The sequence below is a fragment of the Nelumbo nucifera genome, chromosome 3, assembly GCF_055504915.1.
Source record: "Nelumbo nucifera cultivar China Antique chromosome 3, China Antique-T2T, whole genome shotgun sequence".
Classification (NCBI taxonomy): Eukaryota; Viridiplantae; Streptophyta; class Magnoliopsida; order Proteales; family Nelumbonaceae; genus Nelumbo; species Nelumbo nucifera.
Genome location: NC_142651.1, coordinates 39,855,963 through 39,875,346, shown reverse-complemented (window position 1 = coordinate 39,875,346; position 19,384 = coordinate 39,855,963). Strand labels below are relative to the sequence as shown.

At 34.6% G+C, this 19,384-nt stretch overlaps 2 protein-coding genes and 1 long non-coding RNA gene across 5 annotated transcripts; 1 reads left to right on the top strand and 2 right to left on the bottom strand.

Annotated features, from left to right (window-relative positions):
- Window positions 1-1,436: 1,436 nt before the first annotated feature.
- On the bottom strand, window positions 1,437-6,836 carry BOB1 (HSP20-like chaperones superfamily protein). Its single transcript, XM_010268221.3, has 6 exons — window positions 6,194-6,836; window positions 3,334-3,506; window positions 3,112-3,160; window positions 2,663-2,829; window positions 1,892-1,975; window positions 1,437-1,753 (listed from the first exon to the last, which is right to left on the bottom strand). The coding sequence occupies exons 1-6, from the start codon at window positions 6,627-6,629 to the stop codon at window positions 1,715-1,717; spliced, it is 948 nt and encodes a 315-aa protein (XP_010266523.1). The 5' UTR covers window positions 6,630-6,836; the 3' UTR covers window positions 1,437-1,714.
- Window positions 6,837-10,124: 3,288 nt separating this feature from the next.
- Window positions 10,125-19,172, bottom strand: LOC109115171 (pathogenesis-related protein PRB1-3-like). Of its 3 annotated transcripts, none has more exons than XM_088901182.1 (2): window positions 18,378-19,172; window positions 10,125-10,162 (listed from the first exon to the last, which is right to left on the bottom strand). In XM_088901182.1, exons 1-2 carry the CDS (start codon window positions 19,021-19,023, stop codon window positions 10,140-10,142), a joined length of 669 nt encoding a protein of 222 aa, XP_088757308.1. In that variant the 5' UTR covers window positions 19,024-19,172; the 3' UTR covers window positions 10,125-10,139. The 3 variants fall into 3 exon arrangements, with proteins under 3 accessions (XP_088757308.1, XP_019054409.2, XP_088757307.1); XM_019198864.2 differs by lacking the exon at window positions 10,125-10,162 and adding an exon at window positions 16,502-17,376; XM_088901181.1 differs by lacking the exon at window positions 10,125-10,162 and adding an exon at window positions 17,553-17,721.
- Window positions 15,959-17,679, top strand: LOC148801145 (uncharacterized). Its single transcript, XR_016084051.1, has 2 exons — window positions 15,959-17,149; window positions 17,274-17,679. It is a non-coding gene; the product is annotated as an uncharacterized LOC148801145 (long non-coding RNA).
- Window positions 19,173-19,384: the final 212 nt, after the last annotated feature.

The window sequence follows — 19,384 nt, the reverse complement described above, 5'->3', positions numbered from 1 at the left end:
AAGCCCAAATTTCCAACTTTTTTAAGTGCTTATACACTACCTCTAGTTGAATTTTATAAAAGTAGTTGAAAAAGTACTTTTAAAATAAGCACTTGAAAAAAGAGTTGTGCTAAATGCAAATAAGTGCTTATTCGAATAAGCACTTGTTTTTAACATAAACACTAGGGGTGATCATGGGCCGGGTCGGACTTTGTGGTTATGATAAGGGATATAGCTTAGGCCTAGGCTCGGCCTGGGGTTCTGGGCCTAAAACATAAACCTTAGCCCAGGTCTACACGGGCCCAGACCAGGCCAGGCCTAATTCTGGGCCAATGTCTTTCATATATAAAACATTACATATCTATAATATTTTATATTAAATAACATAATATGCATATAAACTTATTTTATATAATATATAATATAAAATATTACGTATAATATCAATTATACATGTCATATTATAATATTTATATATAAAATATATAATAAAATGTAAAATAACATGTATACATATGTATACATTATACACAAAATGTGTAAATTTAAATATATACAGGTCAGCCCGACCCTAAAATTTGTGGGCCTAATGTAAGCCCGAGCCCAGGTCAGACCTAAACACAAAACCCAGGTCCAAACCCAAAATTTTTGGGTCGGGCTTGTGCAGGCCAGGCTGAAATGATCACCCCTAATAAACACTAACAAATATGACTTTAATTTCACCAAATTTTAGTAACATAAGCCTTGTATGCATTATGTGTGGATTCAAGCCTACAAAACATCACCACTAATACTTTTGCTTCTCAAAGTATAGCCAATGCGTGTTGCTTTACTTTAAATCAAGTGAGGGATTGTTGGTGAAATTTATTTCTTGTTCTTACACTAAATGCTCTTTGAGTTCTTTCTCTCTAATATTGGTTTTTGATTGGTTTTCGTTACCTAAGGTTTTAAATTTTAAGACGTCACTAAATGCTAATATTATTTAATTCAATGCCCATTCGAGTTACCTTTAATAACAGCAATTAATAGATCATTAAATGTTATTTAAGTCAAATAATTTATTAAAAATCGCAAAGCAAAGGTAACAAGTTTCAAACCTTAGTCCTTTACAACAATAATTAATTAATCACTATATCAACCTTAATTGCTTATCGTAACATATTAAAATTTGATTATTAATATTTATATAATAATAAAATGAGTACAAATTATATTTATTTATTAAAAATTAAGGTATATATTAACTTGTATAAGATGAATACGTGTTTTATTTATCTAGGCCCCTTAAAACTTGGGACGCAAGGGCCCTTAAAGAAGCATTCGAGTAACGAGAAATTTTCAAAAGCGAAGGAGTTTGACCATGGACACTTTGAAAAGGCCGACCGCCGAGGACAATGGTATCAAGCAATTTGTTGCCTGGTTTCCTAATCTCACTATTATATACTTATAGCCACCCATCAAAAATAAAATATCAATAATTTATATATCGTCTGGGAAATGCAAGTAGAGAAGAGGGCAGGCTCATATGAACAAGGCCTACCATTCTTTCTTCTGTCCTTCCCACATTCTCATTACACTTAAGAAAACGAGAAAGAACGGCAAACAAAAAGGTAAGGGGAACAGACAAAAAAAACGAACTAGCTGCATCTGCAAGAAGGACCAACCATTAGAAAAACGGTGCACCAAAGCAAACCAGATACGCCCTTTTAAGAGAACTTGGAAGCAACGGCCGCCTTTATGATATTTTTGCTCTGGAGAAGTCCATTTCAGGGTGCTGCATGAACCAAAGGATTTTATCATCAGATGCTCAGATCCAACCAACAACTATTGAGTTAATACATCATACAATTCATGCACGCATGTCTGTGTGTGTGTACGAGTGAGAGAGAGAGAGAGAGAGAGAGAGAGAGACCTCGGCCATGAATTTCTTAAGAATTTCCTGTTTCTGCATCTCATCACTTGTAGGAAGACCCATGGACTTTTGTCGCTGATCAAACTGCAGTGAAAGATTAGTGCAATATTTACATAAGAGGAACCACAAAATCTTAAAGGAAGGGCCAAGGAGGGGGCAATCAGCTTTTTATTTATATTAAGGCTAGCATTTGGCATTCTTTATTTTAAGGATTTATCTCCCTTTTGCAGTTAAAAACTCCGTGTTCATAGGGGCAGCATTTTAACTACAAAAAGGAGACATGTCCTCAATAAGGAATGCCAAATGCAGCCTAAGTATATATAACCAAAATCGTTGATGAATAAAATGTAAATTTGGGAACAACATTCATACTAAGAAACTAAACTCCAACAAAAGCTTGGTCAAATGATGCAGTTTGTAAAACTGAGAAAATATATCTTACCAGCTACAGTATGTCATCTTATAGGCCAATACCCACACAATTAATATGACGGTGGTGACTGGTGATAATAATTATGATAGAAATCAAATATGTTCATAACATAATCAACTTTTATAACTTGGGATGAGCTCAATTTTCAACTCAGAATTGGGTCTTGAGAAAAATTTAACATCATAAGTGATACAGACAATTCTATCCAAAATTATCAGCTTAGATCTTAAGTTTTAACAAGTTTCCACCTTTGGTGCAATCTGGCATGCCCAAAACATATCTGTGCATAACAACTTAAAAAGACAATGGTAACTAATTTGTAGAGCGATACTCCTTACCATCATCTTTTCTACAGTTTGACGAGTTTCAGGATCTAGGTCAGAGAGTTTGCTATTCTCAGGTTCCACCTTCTGGGTATCAATTTCAGGATCACCTTTCACTAGATATTTCCACCACTCCATTTGATTTTGTTTGGTCAATAGAACAGAGATAAATTTCTCATCCTCTGCAGAAATTAAAGGTCAAAAACAGTATAAATCAATAAAATTGTGTCACTAAGAATAGCATCCACAGGAACATGATACAGAATTTTACGAACAAACAATGAGGGTATAGAAAAACTATTCTTAATGGTATCCAAACAACCATATAAGTAAATTCTATCAAACAGTGAGAGATTCTAACTCATCCAATAGTTGGCCTTCTACTTAGAAGAAGGCAGCAGCCTATACAAGTTAAAACTAGAATAATCTTCATAACAGAGTCCAGTCTCAGAGTGGGTGCACACCTATGCTCCAAAAACAATCATCGACCTTGACAGACTGGTAAAGCTCACCCTGGCAGTATTTCAATATTCATATTAGAGATGGATAAAATGATAAGAAAAAAATAAAAAATGGTACCAATGCAAAGGTGAACAAATAAACAAATATAATTATAGTAAACATAATTAAACAAACAGATGACAACACAGGAACAATTGCATTTCAAAAAGCATCTGCATACTTACATCTATGATAGGCTGCTGACCCTTGAGTCCAAACTTCAGACGGTTTTTCTTTATCTCACAGGCAACAAACCTTGATTTAGTTCCACGAGGCACTGGAATATTAACTGTGACTTCTTGTAGAGTTTGTGTCCACGAGTAATTTTCCAAATCAAGGCCATTTCCTTTATTTGGCTCTGTTCAAGTTTCAAAAAATGATGTAGGGATAATAAGATTTACTGAATACAGACTAGATAGAAGCAATTAATAAGAAATTTTCTCCACAAAGAGGGGGTGTGGGGCAAATGAAGAATAGCACAATAAAAGAGATGACTGATCCATCCTTAAGTTGGCTGTTCCACCAAGGGGGGCAAATGAAGAATAGCATAATAAAAGAGATGACTGATCCATCCTTAAGTTGGCTGTTCCACCAAGGATCAAGTTAGGCAAGACAACATCCTCCTCCAGGCAGCAAAAGTAGGAGAAATTAACTCCTTTACTTGTTCTAATACAAATACTCCTACGTTTCAACGGCTTCAGATCATGACAATGTTGAGAGATCAAACTTAAGAGCTGATTGTAATGGGGCTTGGGCCTTATCTTTCTTTTATTATTTATTTACTTTATGTTACCATCTGTCCCAGCCAACTTAAGGAAGAGAGTGGGCACTCTTCCTGAGACCATCAATCCAGAATTCTTTCTCATTCAATTCTTCCTCTCTTCTCTTCTAGCATCTTCTTTACTGATACTGTTTTCCCTATTTTTCTTGCTCATATCTGATTGTTGTTATTCTTTTCTTTGCTGATTCTCAAGTGACAATACTAAAAGCATGAAAGCAAAATAGAAGAAGCAAGCACCAATCCAGCAAAGGTCCGGTGACCTGATGTATACCTGACATGTGTACCACTAGTTGCAAGCCAATGAAATGAGCTAACAGCAGCCCTAAAGATGTACATCCAGTCTAGATTAGGTTCTATTTTCAATTCACTCCCAAGTTCCCCTGTGGTGGCATGAAGTTATGTTCAAGTAAACCACCAAGCATAACATGAATATCAAAAGTTGTCTGAAGTAACATTTCAACTCAGAGAGATCAAACACCACAGCTTTTATGGGACTCCATCCATCTCCAAGATGGAGATTGTGGATTGTGGTTAAGCATTTTTTATCAGCAAGTGAGTCGTGGTCATGCATTTTTAATCACACAAAATATTTTTTTTAAAAGGTAAGGTAATTTTATTGAAACCGAGAAAAAAAGATACAACAGGACCCTCACCAAAAGAGGGTTGGTTCAGAAATAAAACAGAACACAGACTCCACAGAGACCAACTCAAATTACAGACTCCAAATGGACTGAGAAAGGAGCAGCTAAGGCACATTCAGGTGCTTAAATTCAGGATTAGCAGCCACCCAAGAGAACAGCTTACTCAGCCCTTTGGACTACTCATTTGTACTTTTAAATTTGCTACAGAAGACTATTGTTTCTTTCAGACCAGATGGACCAGAGAACAGCCACTGGGATAGTGTTCCACGCCAACATTCCTTTCTCCTTAAGACCCCCCACCTTCCAGCAAGTCAGCAACACAACAAGTCTTTAACTGTACTCGGCATAACCCAGCTGAAACCCACGGTCTTTAACCACACAAAATAAATTTCATTAACTTAAGTTTGTGGAAAGTGCGTAACTAACATTTCCTGTCTCCCTTTCCATGTTTAGGAAGACAGCAACTACACTGAGGGGTCTTGGCCCCCCCAAACTTTTCCCCACCCTATATCTTTAACTAGAGGTAGCCCATCCCATAAAACAACATCCAGGTTGGGCTAATGTTTGGCCCCCCAAAGCATTATAGAGAAAATGTTATTGGGTAGGCAGAGTCACATTAACACTGATTTATCTCGATCATGACCCAATTTGATTTTTTAAAATCCTAATTCTAACTCTAACAAAATCCATTATTTTTTCCTATGTCAATCCAAATTGTTTGAATAGGATTTTTGAGGTTGGACTTGAATTAGAATGACTTATTTACTTATATATTATAGGGACGACCCAAAATTTAATAGGATTTATTTTTTCTTACTTTAACCTTAACAGAAACTTTAAACCGAACTTTCTGGTTGGATTTTAGTTGTAGAATACATCTCATAGGTGCACTTTAGAAAATTCCACCAAGTCTCCATTCTCCATTCTTCCTCATATCTCATTCTCTTGGCCCCCCTAAGAGAAAATTCCTGGCTCCGCCACTGACTACACTAGTCAATTGGCAACCTAATTTCTAGTGCATGAGCGTACCTGACACAGTAATACACTAGATACAATACAGAAACTGCCCCCTCCCTATTTGATATTCCAAAATAAAATCTTTCCCTGATCACACCTTCTAGAGCTTGACTACCTGGCTATGAACTAGTCATTTGGCCAACCTTAAAGTCCAGTTGAATGAGGCAATGAGCTATCCAGCCGGGTAGCCAAGGATTCGGCTTTTCATATGAATTTCCCCAGCTAGAAATATGTCAATACTGCCATTTCCTGTTTACAAACTTTAGAATCTTCCCGAACCCAATATCACGCACCGACCAAGAAATACGATGACAAAGGAAAACAAGAAATAACAATGACGGGGGAAATTATAGACTGCAAAACAAATGAAGACGTGTGTAGCGATCGAATATGTTCTAAATTCCAAACAAGCTTGAAACCACAAGCAAAATATCTCGAACATGCAAACAGACTAAACCAGAAATAAATGATCAACAACGAAAACAGAAACAAGATAACAGTGCAAGCAATCTGCCATTTCAACTCTCTGGAGAAGAAGCATAAGAAAATTAGAGGAAATAACAAAAGAAAGAAAGACAGAGAGTACGGGGAAAAAACAAAACAAACCTCGTAGGTTTCCCTTTTTACCGTTCTCCTTGGACTCGGCCGCTATTTCCTTCTCCTGCTTGGCTTCTTTCGACGGAGGCGCAACATTCTTGGGCGACTCCTGCATTACTTCCTTCTTCTCGGTCTCTTTCAATCGTTTCTCGGCCTTGCCAGCATCCTCCAAACCCCTGGCCGCGGCCTTTTTCTTCTTTTCCTCGGTGTATTTCAACTTCGATGCAGAAACCATGGCCGAGATCTTCTTCTCGACCGCATCATCATTGAAAAGATCGGATTTTCGGCGAGCGAAGTCGAACACAGCCTCCAATAGCCCGAGTGGGCCTTGACGGTCGAGGATCGGCTTCAGAACTTCGTCGTACGAGCCTGCAGAAGGTTCCAGAGGAGACGAAGATGAGGGCTTCTGCTCTTGCTCTTCTTCGAAGTCTGAGATAATCGCCATGGCTAGGGAAGATTCAGATACTTTTTGTCAATGAGGAGTGAGGGGAGTGAGAGAGGGGGCTTTATTAGGGTTTTATATTTGCAGCTTCGTAGTAGTTTTTTTTTTTTTTTTTTTTTTTAGCTTCCTAGTAGTTAAAGCCGAGAAACTTCTCAAGAGTCCTGAAAGCTGGTGACTCCCTAATCGACTAGTCGAGTAAGAATATGCTTGTTTATGATTTCTCGTTTCATTCACCAACAAAGCTCCCTGCCTAGTAGTGTCCGACATCTACACCGTCGGATGGTAGAGACTAGGGATAATGTGATATCAACGAATTCGGGTCGAGAACGGAGCCTTTGATCAACCCAACCCGATCCGGCTTAATGAAAAAAAAAATTCCACTTATCCCGAAAAAAGGGGGTTATGAAACCTATTATATCTGTACTCTGACAAGCCTACGCATACAATTTTAGTGTCCTCATGCTTTATGCTTTGAGATGTTGATTTTTTGTTTCAGTTGTGTTTGATTGCATTACAATTTTATTTGTATCAGTACAAATGTATGGGAGTGCAAATGAAAATATGGGTTTTACTTTATTCTGCTACAGGTGTAAATTTACTTTCTATCAAAAGTGTCTTAATTTACTTCATTTATACTGCATTCATCTGTACTATCATAATTTTGCATCAATGAAAATAAATATGCACCGCAAACAAATACATCTCAAAAATTACTTGTTGTGTTAGTAACTCGTTATTTATCGTATTACCCAATAAGATTAAGTTTTTTCCCACCTTAAAAGGCTGCATTTGGAAGCGATGCAAACACTGAATTGATGCATTGATGCACTGATGCACTCCTTTTTGGCTTTGCACTTATTATGGTTTAGATGAAAACTTGTCTTATTTAATTGTTATTGTTGTTAATCACTTAATTGTTATCTCATTATACTGTGTTTGGTTGCGGTGCAAATTTATTTGCACTAGTACAAATGCATGAGAGTGCAAATGTAAAAAATGCAAATTCTTGTTTAATTTTGTTTTGGATTTTATTTTATTCTGCTTCATGTCTTAATTTACTTTATTTGTATATAATCAGACAAAATATGCTAAAATTTGAAACAAAAGTAGGTCAGAATTTACACTCAAATCATTTGCATCTGCCATGGTTTTGCATCAGTATAAATTTATTTGCATTGCAACCAAACACAGCCTTCTATTTGTTATATTGTTTAAACTAAATATTAGCAGTCTCGCTAGATCATTAAGAAATTTTTTTTTTTCAATTCTAGATCTAAAGCAACATGACATTGCATAGTCCATCAAAGGCTGATCTATATTAAGTGGGTAAAGAGATAGGGAATCATTGATCCTCTTCCAACTGCATGAAACACTCAAAGGGAAACCTCCCTATCAAAGCTACATTTGGCATTCCTTATTTTAAGGATTTATTAGAATGGATAAAGATTAACTGTGATGCTAGTTTCCACCCCCATTCATCACTAGCAACTGTAGCCTATGTGGCACAATCAAATTCAGGCTCAATCCTCAGGACATATGGGAAAAGATTGTCCTGCAACTCTGCTTTGTGAGTGGAAGCTCTAGCAATCAGACTGACTTGTGAGAAGATTCTTAGATACAACCTCTCGAGGGTAATCATTGAATCAGACTCCTTGCAAACTATATCCTTCGTCAACGATCCTGATATGGCTTGTTTTTCTCCCTTGGCTGCTATCTAGAGTGACATTGTTAGTCTAACTCTTAATAGCTCTATTATTGTCACCCATGTTAATCTTGAGTCAAATTCTTTAGCCCACGACCTAGCTTCCTCCTTGGCCCGGGGTGTGGGTACCTATGATAGACCCTACTCGCCTCCCTAAACCCCCCCAATCCGTACCTGCACCAAAACCCATAGTGGGTTGGATTTTGAGAATCCAAACTCTCATTGCACATGAAAGTGCAAAACCCTCCCCACATTCAAGGGTAGGGGCGGGTTGGGTTTAAAACCCGCATCTAATTTCCTATTAGTTCTTGTCATACATAAGCAATAAATAAGTAAAATAACACAAATAAACATCAAGATTTCTAATTATTTGATTAAAACCTATAAAGAACACATAAACTAGTAATTATCCTTCACATAAAACTCAAAATACTATTAAATTCAACACTTAGTACATAAAGTTTATATGCTTTCCAACAATATGCAGGTCATGGAGGGCCAAGTTTAGCCTAATACCATACCCTAGGCATACCTATATAGGTTGTAGAATCCCAAACATGTACCTGCTCCAAAACTCGTCATTTAAGCAAAAAAAAAAAAAAAACACCCCACTGGGGATGGTAGGGGCAGGTACCCACCGGGTAGGGTAGAAATTATCATCCTTAAAATTGAATAAGGAAAATTCATGAAAAGTAGCAGATGGCGATGCATTTATCATTAAATAAAGAGTTTACTAACAGGGCCCGTGCGGGCTTATTGAACTAAAATAATTATAATTGAATTAAATAAACATATTCATTTTATTACAAACTTGCTTTGAATGAATATGGAGAGGAGTGGATCTCATATCTAACATGCTTTGTTTTGATCGAGATTAATTCTCTATATCTTCTCCCCCCTCTAGCCAAAAAATCTGTATCTCATAGTACTTTTTTTGTAAGAATAAAAGTAAACAGGTTTGTGCACATGCGAACTCTTCACCTTCCCCAAGACTGTGATGCCTTCTTAGCTCTTCAGAAATAACATTTTCATTTAGTTGAGTCCCAACTATTGATGTTTGCAATTTATCAATCCCCTGTCAGCAACCTTGTTAGAAACTCATCGTCACTCCGTCTTGTAACCATCACTGTAGTTGTGATGAATCACTATAACCGGATAAAAAGCCTAAACTCATCAACATCTCTTTGTGTTGGTTGCTGTAAAGAGCCCATGAGTTGCCCGAAATTAAAAAGGTGCTAGCCAAAAACAAAATTAATAGTTAATGCTTGGACATCCCTTGAAGAGTTGCTTCCTGTAACTCTGTATTTAATTTTGCTTTGTAAAACAAAAATAACCATTAGTGCTTGACCATTGGCTGATGTGGAACACTATATTCACTTAGTTTTCAAATAAAATAGAGAAACATATCAAAAACCCTTAAAAAAGAATAGGTCATGGATTTAGAGTCGTCCTAGTCACTTGAACAGATCTTCTTCAACCATATTTGCCAGATCCTGTACATCACATCTCACACCAGAAGAGACAAGCCTACACTAAGGTTAAACAATGTTGAGTGTTGCTTGAAGAGAAAATGTTTGGAATGGGACTCGAGAGAGAAAATCATTCCAACATACCTAGGTTGACTTTCCTTGCAACTGTAACGACAAAAACGTATGCAACCAAAGTGGGCCAAATGAAAGTGCTTATTTTAATGACTGATCAAGCACAAAGGAACAATCTGAGGGAGACTTTAAAAAAAAAAAAGAATGAATGAAATTATGGAAGAGAATGTACCCGAAATAGTAGAGGATGATCAATGTTCTGAACGAAAGCTAGCATCCCTTGTGCTCAAGTCCTTCATAAACATGGAAGGAAAAAGATCAAAATAGATTTTGACAACAATAGACGATTGATGCTAGGGTTTCGTGTTTCATGGAACTAAACTAAAGAGTCTTGTATGCACTCTAATATGCACCTCATTTTATGAAAAAATAGAGGAGAAATAGAGAAATTTAGAACTTCTTATGCATTTAGGAGTGTCAAAAGGTAGGGCTCTAGTGAAGGGGAGAGCATCTCATTGGTTGTTTCAAATATGACATGGAATAAAAAATAAAAAATTCAAAAAAAAGAGAAAATTCTTAGACTTCCTTTTAATGTATACACACATATTAATAAGTGTATGTGCGTTGCATGTGGCAATATCAAATGATGATGATGATAATACTTAGCAACTAAATGACCTTACTTGTGGAACCATTAACCTATTTAACCAAGAAAATGGACTATGATTAAAACATTAATTTATTTTTTTATTTGTATTTTAGCCATTTCTATTTTACTAACAATAATTCTTATTTTTCAAACATATTTTTGTTTAATATGAAAAATATAAAACATTAATGCATGTTCAAATTTTTCTATAAAATTTATAAAAAAATCTATATTTTTTTATTAATTAATTTATGAGATAATAAAAATTACTTATTTACCAAGAGGAAATGCAATTCCAATATATTGTTTGAATATTGATTTTTAATATTGCGGTCAAATCAATTATATATATCATTTATATATAATATATATGTTATTTATTATTTATTTATAAATATGTTATTTATATTATATTTTTGTAAACTTTGTATATGATGAAAATAGTTGAAAAAATACTTATATTTTCTGTTTTTCTTTATTTCAATTATTATATTTTCTTTTCCTTTTAATTGTTTATTTTTTTTAAATTAAATCGGATCATATCAGATTCGGATATTCAACGTCTTGGTCGGATTCAGATTCAAATCAATATTTATGAGATCCTATCAGACCTTTGGATCAAATTGAATTTGAATATACCTTAATTCAAATCCGACCAGATTTGTTTGCATCCCTACCAAACCACTTGCCTACAACAACCTAGCTAATTAAATCATTTAACCATTTGACATGGTTAGTGGGGCCATGTGTTAGACATTAATGCTCTTTATTTTTATCCTAATTTTTATCCCATTTCTATCATTAATGAAAATAATTCTCATTAATCACACTTTTTTATATGATGAATATATAATATTATAGAATGTACCCAAAATTATCTACAAATTTCTACATTTTCTAGAATTTTATGTATTTTATTATTTAATAATAACATCATGTGTTGATCCATTTGACATGGATAGTTGAACCACTAACCCACCACTTGGATAGAAAAACCATTTATTCTTTTTCGGTTGATTTTAAATCATGTATTACATTTTCATCATCAATAAAAGTAATTCTTATTTTTACATTTATTTTTGCACATGATAGTATCAAATGATGATAATGATAATAACCAATAACGAAAAGACCTTACTAGTTGAACCATTAATCTATTTAACGAGGAAAATGGACTATGATTAAGGCATTAATTCATTTTTTTCTTTGTATTTTAGCCATTTATATCTAACAATAATTCTCATTTTTTCAAATATATTTTTGTTTAATATGAAGAATATATAATATTAATGTATGTTCAATTTTTCTTATAAAATATAAAAAATTCTATATTTTTATTTTTTTATTTAATTTATGAGATAATAAAAATTACTTATTTACCAAAAGGAAATGCAATTCCAATATATCGTATGAACATTGGTTTTTAATATTGTAGTCAAATCAATTATTTATGTATATATATAGTATATATATTATTTATATATAAATATGTATTATTTATTATTTATTTATAAATATGTTATTTATATTGCATTTTTGTAAACTTTTAATATGATGGAAATAGTTAAAAAATAGTTATATTTTTTATTTTTTATTTCAACTATTATATTTTTCTTTTTCTTTTAATAATTTATTAATTTTTTAAAAAATTAAATCAGATCGTATCAGATTCGAATATCTGACATCTTGATCGGATTTAGATTCGTATCAATATTTATGAGATCCGATCGAATCTTTGGATCATATCAAATTTGAATATACCCTAATTTAAATATGATATGATCTATTTGTATCCCTACCAAATCACTTGCCTACGATGACCTAGCTAATTAAAGTATTGAACCATTTGACATGGTCAATCGGGTTATGTGTTAGACATTAATGCTCTTTATTTTTTATCCTAATTTTTATCTCATTTCTATCATTAATGAAAATAATTCTCATTAATCACACTTTTTTATATGATGAATATATAATATTATAGAATGTACCCAAAATTATCTACAGATTTCTACATTTTTCTAGAATTTTATGTATTTTATTATTTAATAATAACATCCATTTGACATGGATAGTTTAACCACTAACCCACCACTTTGATGGAAAAACCACTTTGTTTTTTCGGTTGATTTTAAATCATGTATCCCATTTCATCATCGACAAAAGAAATTTTTACTTTCACATTTATTTTTTTTAATGTAGTGAATATATACCAATAGAATTGTATCAAAATGCTTTATACCAAGCTTATATTTTTCTTTGAGTTTATGTATGTATGTAAGTAAGTAAGTATGTATTTAATATTCATTACTTAGTTATGACATCATAGGTTGACCCATTTAACCCAAAATGTTAGATCATTGACCTACCTGCCATCTAGATATAGAAATGGTTTCATTTTCAAACTGGTTTTAAATTTTGCATTTCATTTATATCATTGATAAAATAATTATTATTTATCATACTTATTTTTGTTTATATTATTAGTATATAATATTATGTATGTGCCCAAAATTGTTTCCTATTTTTTGTACTATTCTATTTTAAAAAGTATTTTTAATTATACATCATGGGTTAACCTATTTGACCTAAAAGGTTGAACCACTAACCCACCCCTAGATAGGAAGATGGTTTAATTTCTAATCGGTTTTAAGTTGTATATTTGATGTCCATCATTAATAAAGTTATGTCTATTTTTTAATATGAAAAATATATAATAATAGAAACGTGCCCAATTTTTTCAAAATTTATTTTTTGCTATATTTTTTGTATTTTTATATTTCTAAATTTATATTATTTATTTATGACATCATGAAATTATCCATTTGACCCAAATGGTGTTGAAATACTTACCCACGACCTAGATGGAAAATATGATTTCATTTTTAGTTTTATTTTAAAAATATAAAATTGCATTCTATTAATAATTATTGTCTATGGATTTATTAGTGGAATTTAATGATGATAAACAAAAGTATTTTTTATATTTTAAATTTGTATTATTTATTTTTGACATCATGAAATTATTCATTTGACCAAAATGGTTGAACTACTTACCCACCACATAGATGAAAAATATGATTTCATTTCTATGTTTATTTTAAAAATATAAAATTTTATTCTATTAATAATCATTGTGTATGAATTTATTAGTGGAATTTAATGATGATAAACAAAAGTATAAATGTTGGATACAATGAGAGAGAATGTGATTTATTTAATGACTTAAATGTGAGACTTGACGAAAGGTAATTGAATGTACTTAACGGTATTCTTTTAATTACATTTTTGCCCTTTCAATGGAGATGAATTAAATTCAAGAGGAGGGGTATTTTAGTAAAAAAAAATTCCATAAGCCAATACCTCCTCATTCGCACTTTTATAAGTAGTGTATATATATCCTTTTTGCAGTTAAAATGCCCTATGAACACTAAGTTTTTAAATGCAAAAAGGAAATAACTCCTTAAAATAAGGAATGCCAAATGCAGCCTAAGAAGCTATGGTTGAATCATGAAGAAGAAAAAAAATACAAATAAAGTGCCTACCCATAAAACGGTTCTTGTATTTGGAATCATCGTTCAAGTATGAGTTTAGTGCATATATAGTTTGAATGAAGGGCCCGCACATTTTTTGGAATTTGAGAGGGGGGAAAGTTGGTCAATGGGAACCAAAATACCCATGTTCTTTTTTAGATTTATGTGGGGTTCACATTTGTGGGTAAGTGATACCCACCTTCTAGGTGGATAAATAACTTTTCCACCTTAGGGGAAAGTTGCCAACACTTGCATGGGACAAAATTGCATCTTCTACTAATGGCTTTTCATGGTTAAAATGGTCATTGTCTTATTTACCTGGGAAATAAAAGAATAGGGGTAAATGCACTTACCCGGATAAGTAACTTCCTGAAAAGTGAACGGGGCCTAAGGGTTTGTTCGTTTTTTGGATTTTGAGAGGGGGGAAGTTGGTCAATGGGATTTTGGTTCCCATTGACCAAGAAACCCATGTTCTTTTTTCAAATTTATGTGGGGACCAGTGAAAATTTGTTTTCCTTGGTATCTATAGTGATTCCCATCTCTTGGATGGATAAATAACTTTACCACCTAGGAGAAGGTTGTCAACACTTGGATGGAATAGAAATGACCCTTTTAATAATGGATTTTTATGGCTAAAACGAGCATTGTCTTATTTACTTATAAAATAATAATTTACCAAAAAGCGAACAAAGCCTAAGTGACTCTCTTACTCACTTGTTACAAACCAATGCTATTTGTGCAATGAATGTTATAACCAATTGCTGAAGACAAGAAAGGTTATGATGGTAAGATGGTGTTGGATAAAAATAAGAGCTGAAAGCAGAATGCTCAAAAGATTTTTGCTTAAAAGTATGTCCATTCAACATTTCAACAACTCAAGACCTGCTTAATTGCTTAATAACTTTAATAGGGTTTAGATTTGAAACAAATAATTGGTAAGCCATACAAGATAAAACTTTTTATCCTTTATTTATTTATTTATTGATGTTTTGTGATGTATTCCCCATAGGGGCCATTGAGTTGCTGGAATGAGCACCAATTGAGCCATTCATCTGCCATTAGTTGGTAAACATGAAATTCCAAAAACAAATATAAAATGATAAGGGACATTACAAAAAATACAAAAAAAGGAAGGTGAGTTTTCTCTTTGCTTCTTTCTTTCTTTCTTTCTTTCTTTATTTATTTATTGTTTTTTTAGCTTGAAAGGTAGGGAGAGCAAAGGAAAACATTGGACAGAGAGGAAGCAAAACAGGTCTCATTCTCTTCTAAAAGAAAAGCCTTATTTTTGTTTCATTTCCTTTTCTTTTATTTTCTCTCATTTTCTTCCTGATCTAATACAAGAAAATCAAAATTCTCTTCCATTTTCTCTTTTTCTTTATTCTCTTTAATTTGCCTTCTCTTTTCATTTATTTTCTTTGATATGCTTATATTGTTTCCTATTGTCAAGTTCCATGCAGCTGTAATTTGTTGTAAGTTGTGGCATGATCCTTTTTTCCCTTTTTCTTTTAACAAAAAGTAAAAGCTACTGAGGTGGAGATAGATTTCGGGCATCTCCCGTTCTTTCCTTGGGTGGGTTACATACAAAAGCCCCTCTACCCTTTCAATAGGAATGAGTGTGAGAGAAGAAAGCTTCACAACAAATATCAATGTGTATCAGCATGAGATACAAAAGAGTTATTTATTTTATTTTGTCAAAATTTTTCTAATACTCCTAAGGTTTAAGAAATTAACTTTATTTCTACTGTTTAGATATTGTATTAAAGTATCTTTAAGGTTTTTGACAATTGTCTAAAACTTATCTTATCGTCTAACCCATTTACATGTAATATGAGACTAATATATTTTTCAAAAATTCTTAAAATATCTTTTTATAGTTGAAAATGCCCTATTCTGTTTGGGACGGAGACAAACCTTAGATATTGGTAGTCACCCGGCATTTTCCTATAGACCAGTTCTGCTATTGATAGCCACCAACAACAGCACAAGGATGAAGACGAAACCAGAGATGGTATTGGTAGTCACCGGTTTTGCTATTGGTAGTTCCGATTCTGAGACTACTGAAGAAAGCAACGACACTAAAAACCCTAAACTTGAAGTTGGGGTTTTGGAATCTGTAGATAAAGAATGGGAACACCATTTTCATTCTCTAAGATATCCCCGCTCTCAGAATCCACTTGGTAACTAACCACGGCGGAGCCATGGCCCCCCTGTGGTTCAGAAATTTGTACACTCAATACAATTTTATATGTAAATTTGTTCTCTTTCTTCACTTTTCATACAGTGGTTGTTTTGGCCCCTTATAAAAAATTCCTGACTCTGTCCCTGTAACTAAACCGTACAATGCCAAAGGGAGAGCTTTGTGCTTGCAATTCAGAGAAAATCTCTTTAATAATCTCAAAAATTCCAACAAACTTGAATCTAAAGAAGGGAAAGAGAGAAACATTTCCGAATTAAGAATCACCATAATTGAAATTTCCAGAAGCTTCAAGCAATTCTTCCCAGATCGAGATCAAAAGTCCACGACAATGGAGGTTTCTTCCCAGATCGAGATCAAAAGTCCATGACAATGAAGGTCTTAGCCTAGACTAAGCCCTAACTCTACTTTTGAGATCTCTCTCTCTCTCTCTCGTAATATAGGTCATGGAGTTGGAAAGCCAGTTCTCCAAGTGACGATTCCAGTAGCAGCTTCAATGCATGCAAACACCATCAGAACATCGGCCATCGTCAGACAGACAATTGAACTCATCCAATCCGATGACCCGGTTTCCAGAATTTAGGCGTTTAGAGAAATCCGACGCCTCACCAAGACGTCTCAGTCTCTCAGAGGTACCGGCAACAGTTCTCGGGCGCAATTGAACCACTCGTTTCCATGCTGAGATCTTAAGTTTCCAGAATTCAGGCGGCTAGAGAAATCTGATGCCTCACCAAGATGTCTCAGAGGTACTGACAACAGTTCTCGGTTACAATTGAACCACTCATTTCCATGTTGAGATCTGAGTTTCCAGAATTCAAGCGGCTAGAGAAATCCAGCGCCTCACCAAGACGTCTCAGAGGTACTGACAGTAGTTATTGGGCACAATTGAACCACTCATTTCCAGGTTAAGATCTGAGTCTATTGAATGCAACGAAGCCTTTCTTCTCGTCATTCTCAATCTTGTTGTCAAAGATGAGATGCACGTGTTTCTTTCTCTTTTCAATTTATGGTTTTTTTTCTTCACCTAGGTCAAGCAGCTGCCATTTCTGCTCGAGAATTTTCATTCTGGTTCAGCGGTCAGAAGTTGCAGCGATAACCGTGGCAGGTATTGGAGTTTCTCCTCTTGGAAGGCTGCAGCGGATATATTCTTTTGAGATAGGATTTAATTAAAGGGTAAAATTGATATTTCATATTTTCATTAGGATTTAAGGTTGCTTGGAGGTATTTTAAGATAACATGTAAATAGTAAGGATAGAATTAGTCAATTTCTAAATTTTAAGGTTATTTGAAGAAATTTGTCCTTGACATTAGAATAGAAATTTATCATTCCAGAGCTTTAAAACAACTTTAAAATTTATTAGTATCAATGTATCCATGTGCATATGAATGCATCAATATGAATACAATATCCATATTTTAATTCTTTCTTCACAATCCATCATCCAAATCTTCAAAATAAACCCTCAAATTCATACTCTGCAAAAGAACTTCACTAAATTAACATAAAATATACCAACTAGGTGGTGACTAATTGGTACATTAACTGAGTAGTCCTAGTGGGTATGGATTCAAATCCCGCTATTACCACTTACCTCCAATAATTATTAACGTGCTGTGTTAAATACCAAGAAAAAATGAATTAACTGGATTGGGAAGGGAAGGTGATGAAGGGATGTCTTGCATTCCAAAGAATTTGTTACAACTAAAATGGGGTCTATATATATCGTATCACATTATACTCAAATGTCAGGAAAACATACAAATTAAAACCTAATCAGTGATAGCTCCATATGTACGTAGTAGGAAAATATACACAGAGAGATAGAGAGGAATAGAGAGAAATGGATAATAATTAATTGGATATACATATACATATGAAATTAACATAAACAAAGGAATATATCATGGATATATATATAGAGAGAGAGGATTAAATCTCAATAACGACATTGACCACAAAAAAATAACAAGGGTGATAGCTCCATGGAATCAACTGGTCGAAGCTGATGAGAGGGAGAGATGATTTGGATGAGTGGTGACAGTTGAGGTGGCTTTTGTTTTGTTTTTTCAACAGAAGGGGCTCTCGCCAACAAAATTGCCAGAAGGGTAATAGTTACAAATAGCGAACATACCACCATTATCGCAATGACGAAGGGCGCAGCCCAGTTGCGTGCTGTTCCTCCACACAATTTGGGTGTAGTGGCCGCACAGGCTGCCTTCGTGGCACTGGTTGGTAACGGAGTCGTAGTTCATGCACTCGTTCACCCAGTAACGCACCACATCCACGGCTGTCCACACGGCGGTGCCACCCCAGAAGATGTTCTCGCCCAATTCAGTATTATTGGAGTGAATCATAAGGCAATCCTTGACGCGCTCAGCTGCAAATCTACGTGCGAACCGCGCCAGCTTCTTGTCCCACGTAAACAGAGGTTCCTTCATGTATGCCCGCACACGGTTGTGAGCCCAGAGGAACTCTCCCCGCTCAGATCGACCCGACTCTACATGTTTTGGAAGGGTAGACTGAACCAAGGCCGAGAGAACGATGTCGTCGGGTTCAAGGAAGTGGTGTTTGTTTCTGGGTTCTTGTTCTTCCTGGTTCGGGGGTTCTTCGTGCCCCCCGCCGATACCGACTCGGACGGGTCCTTCGTGCCCCCCGATCCCCATTTGGATGGCTCCTTCGTTTCCATGTTCTTTGGCGATGGCCGGAATTAAGAGACTGGTCGATACAAGCAAAGCTAACGCAGTCATCATCCCACCGCTCACCATGGACTTCGCCATTGTCTGTCTTTTTTTTTTTTTCCTTTTATTGAGATTGAATTGAATCCTATGTATGTTTATGTTTATGTTTATGTATACGAATGCGCGCTTCTTTATTGTTTAACCTGTGGATATTGTAAGAGAAGCAGCGCTAGAGTGGTACAAGTTTGAGGAGACGATGTTTTAATATTTGGCTAGGCTTCCCCATTACATTATTATAACTGAATCCCTTCTGTGAAACGAAAACAAGGGAATGCCATACATTTCTTTCTACTGCATTCACAACTGTCTGGTGGATTGAGTGGTGGGGGTGGGGGAGGAAAATTTTGATTTTTTTTTTTCAGAAGGCTTTTTCTTCCCGCCTCAGACCTGCAATTCCAAC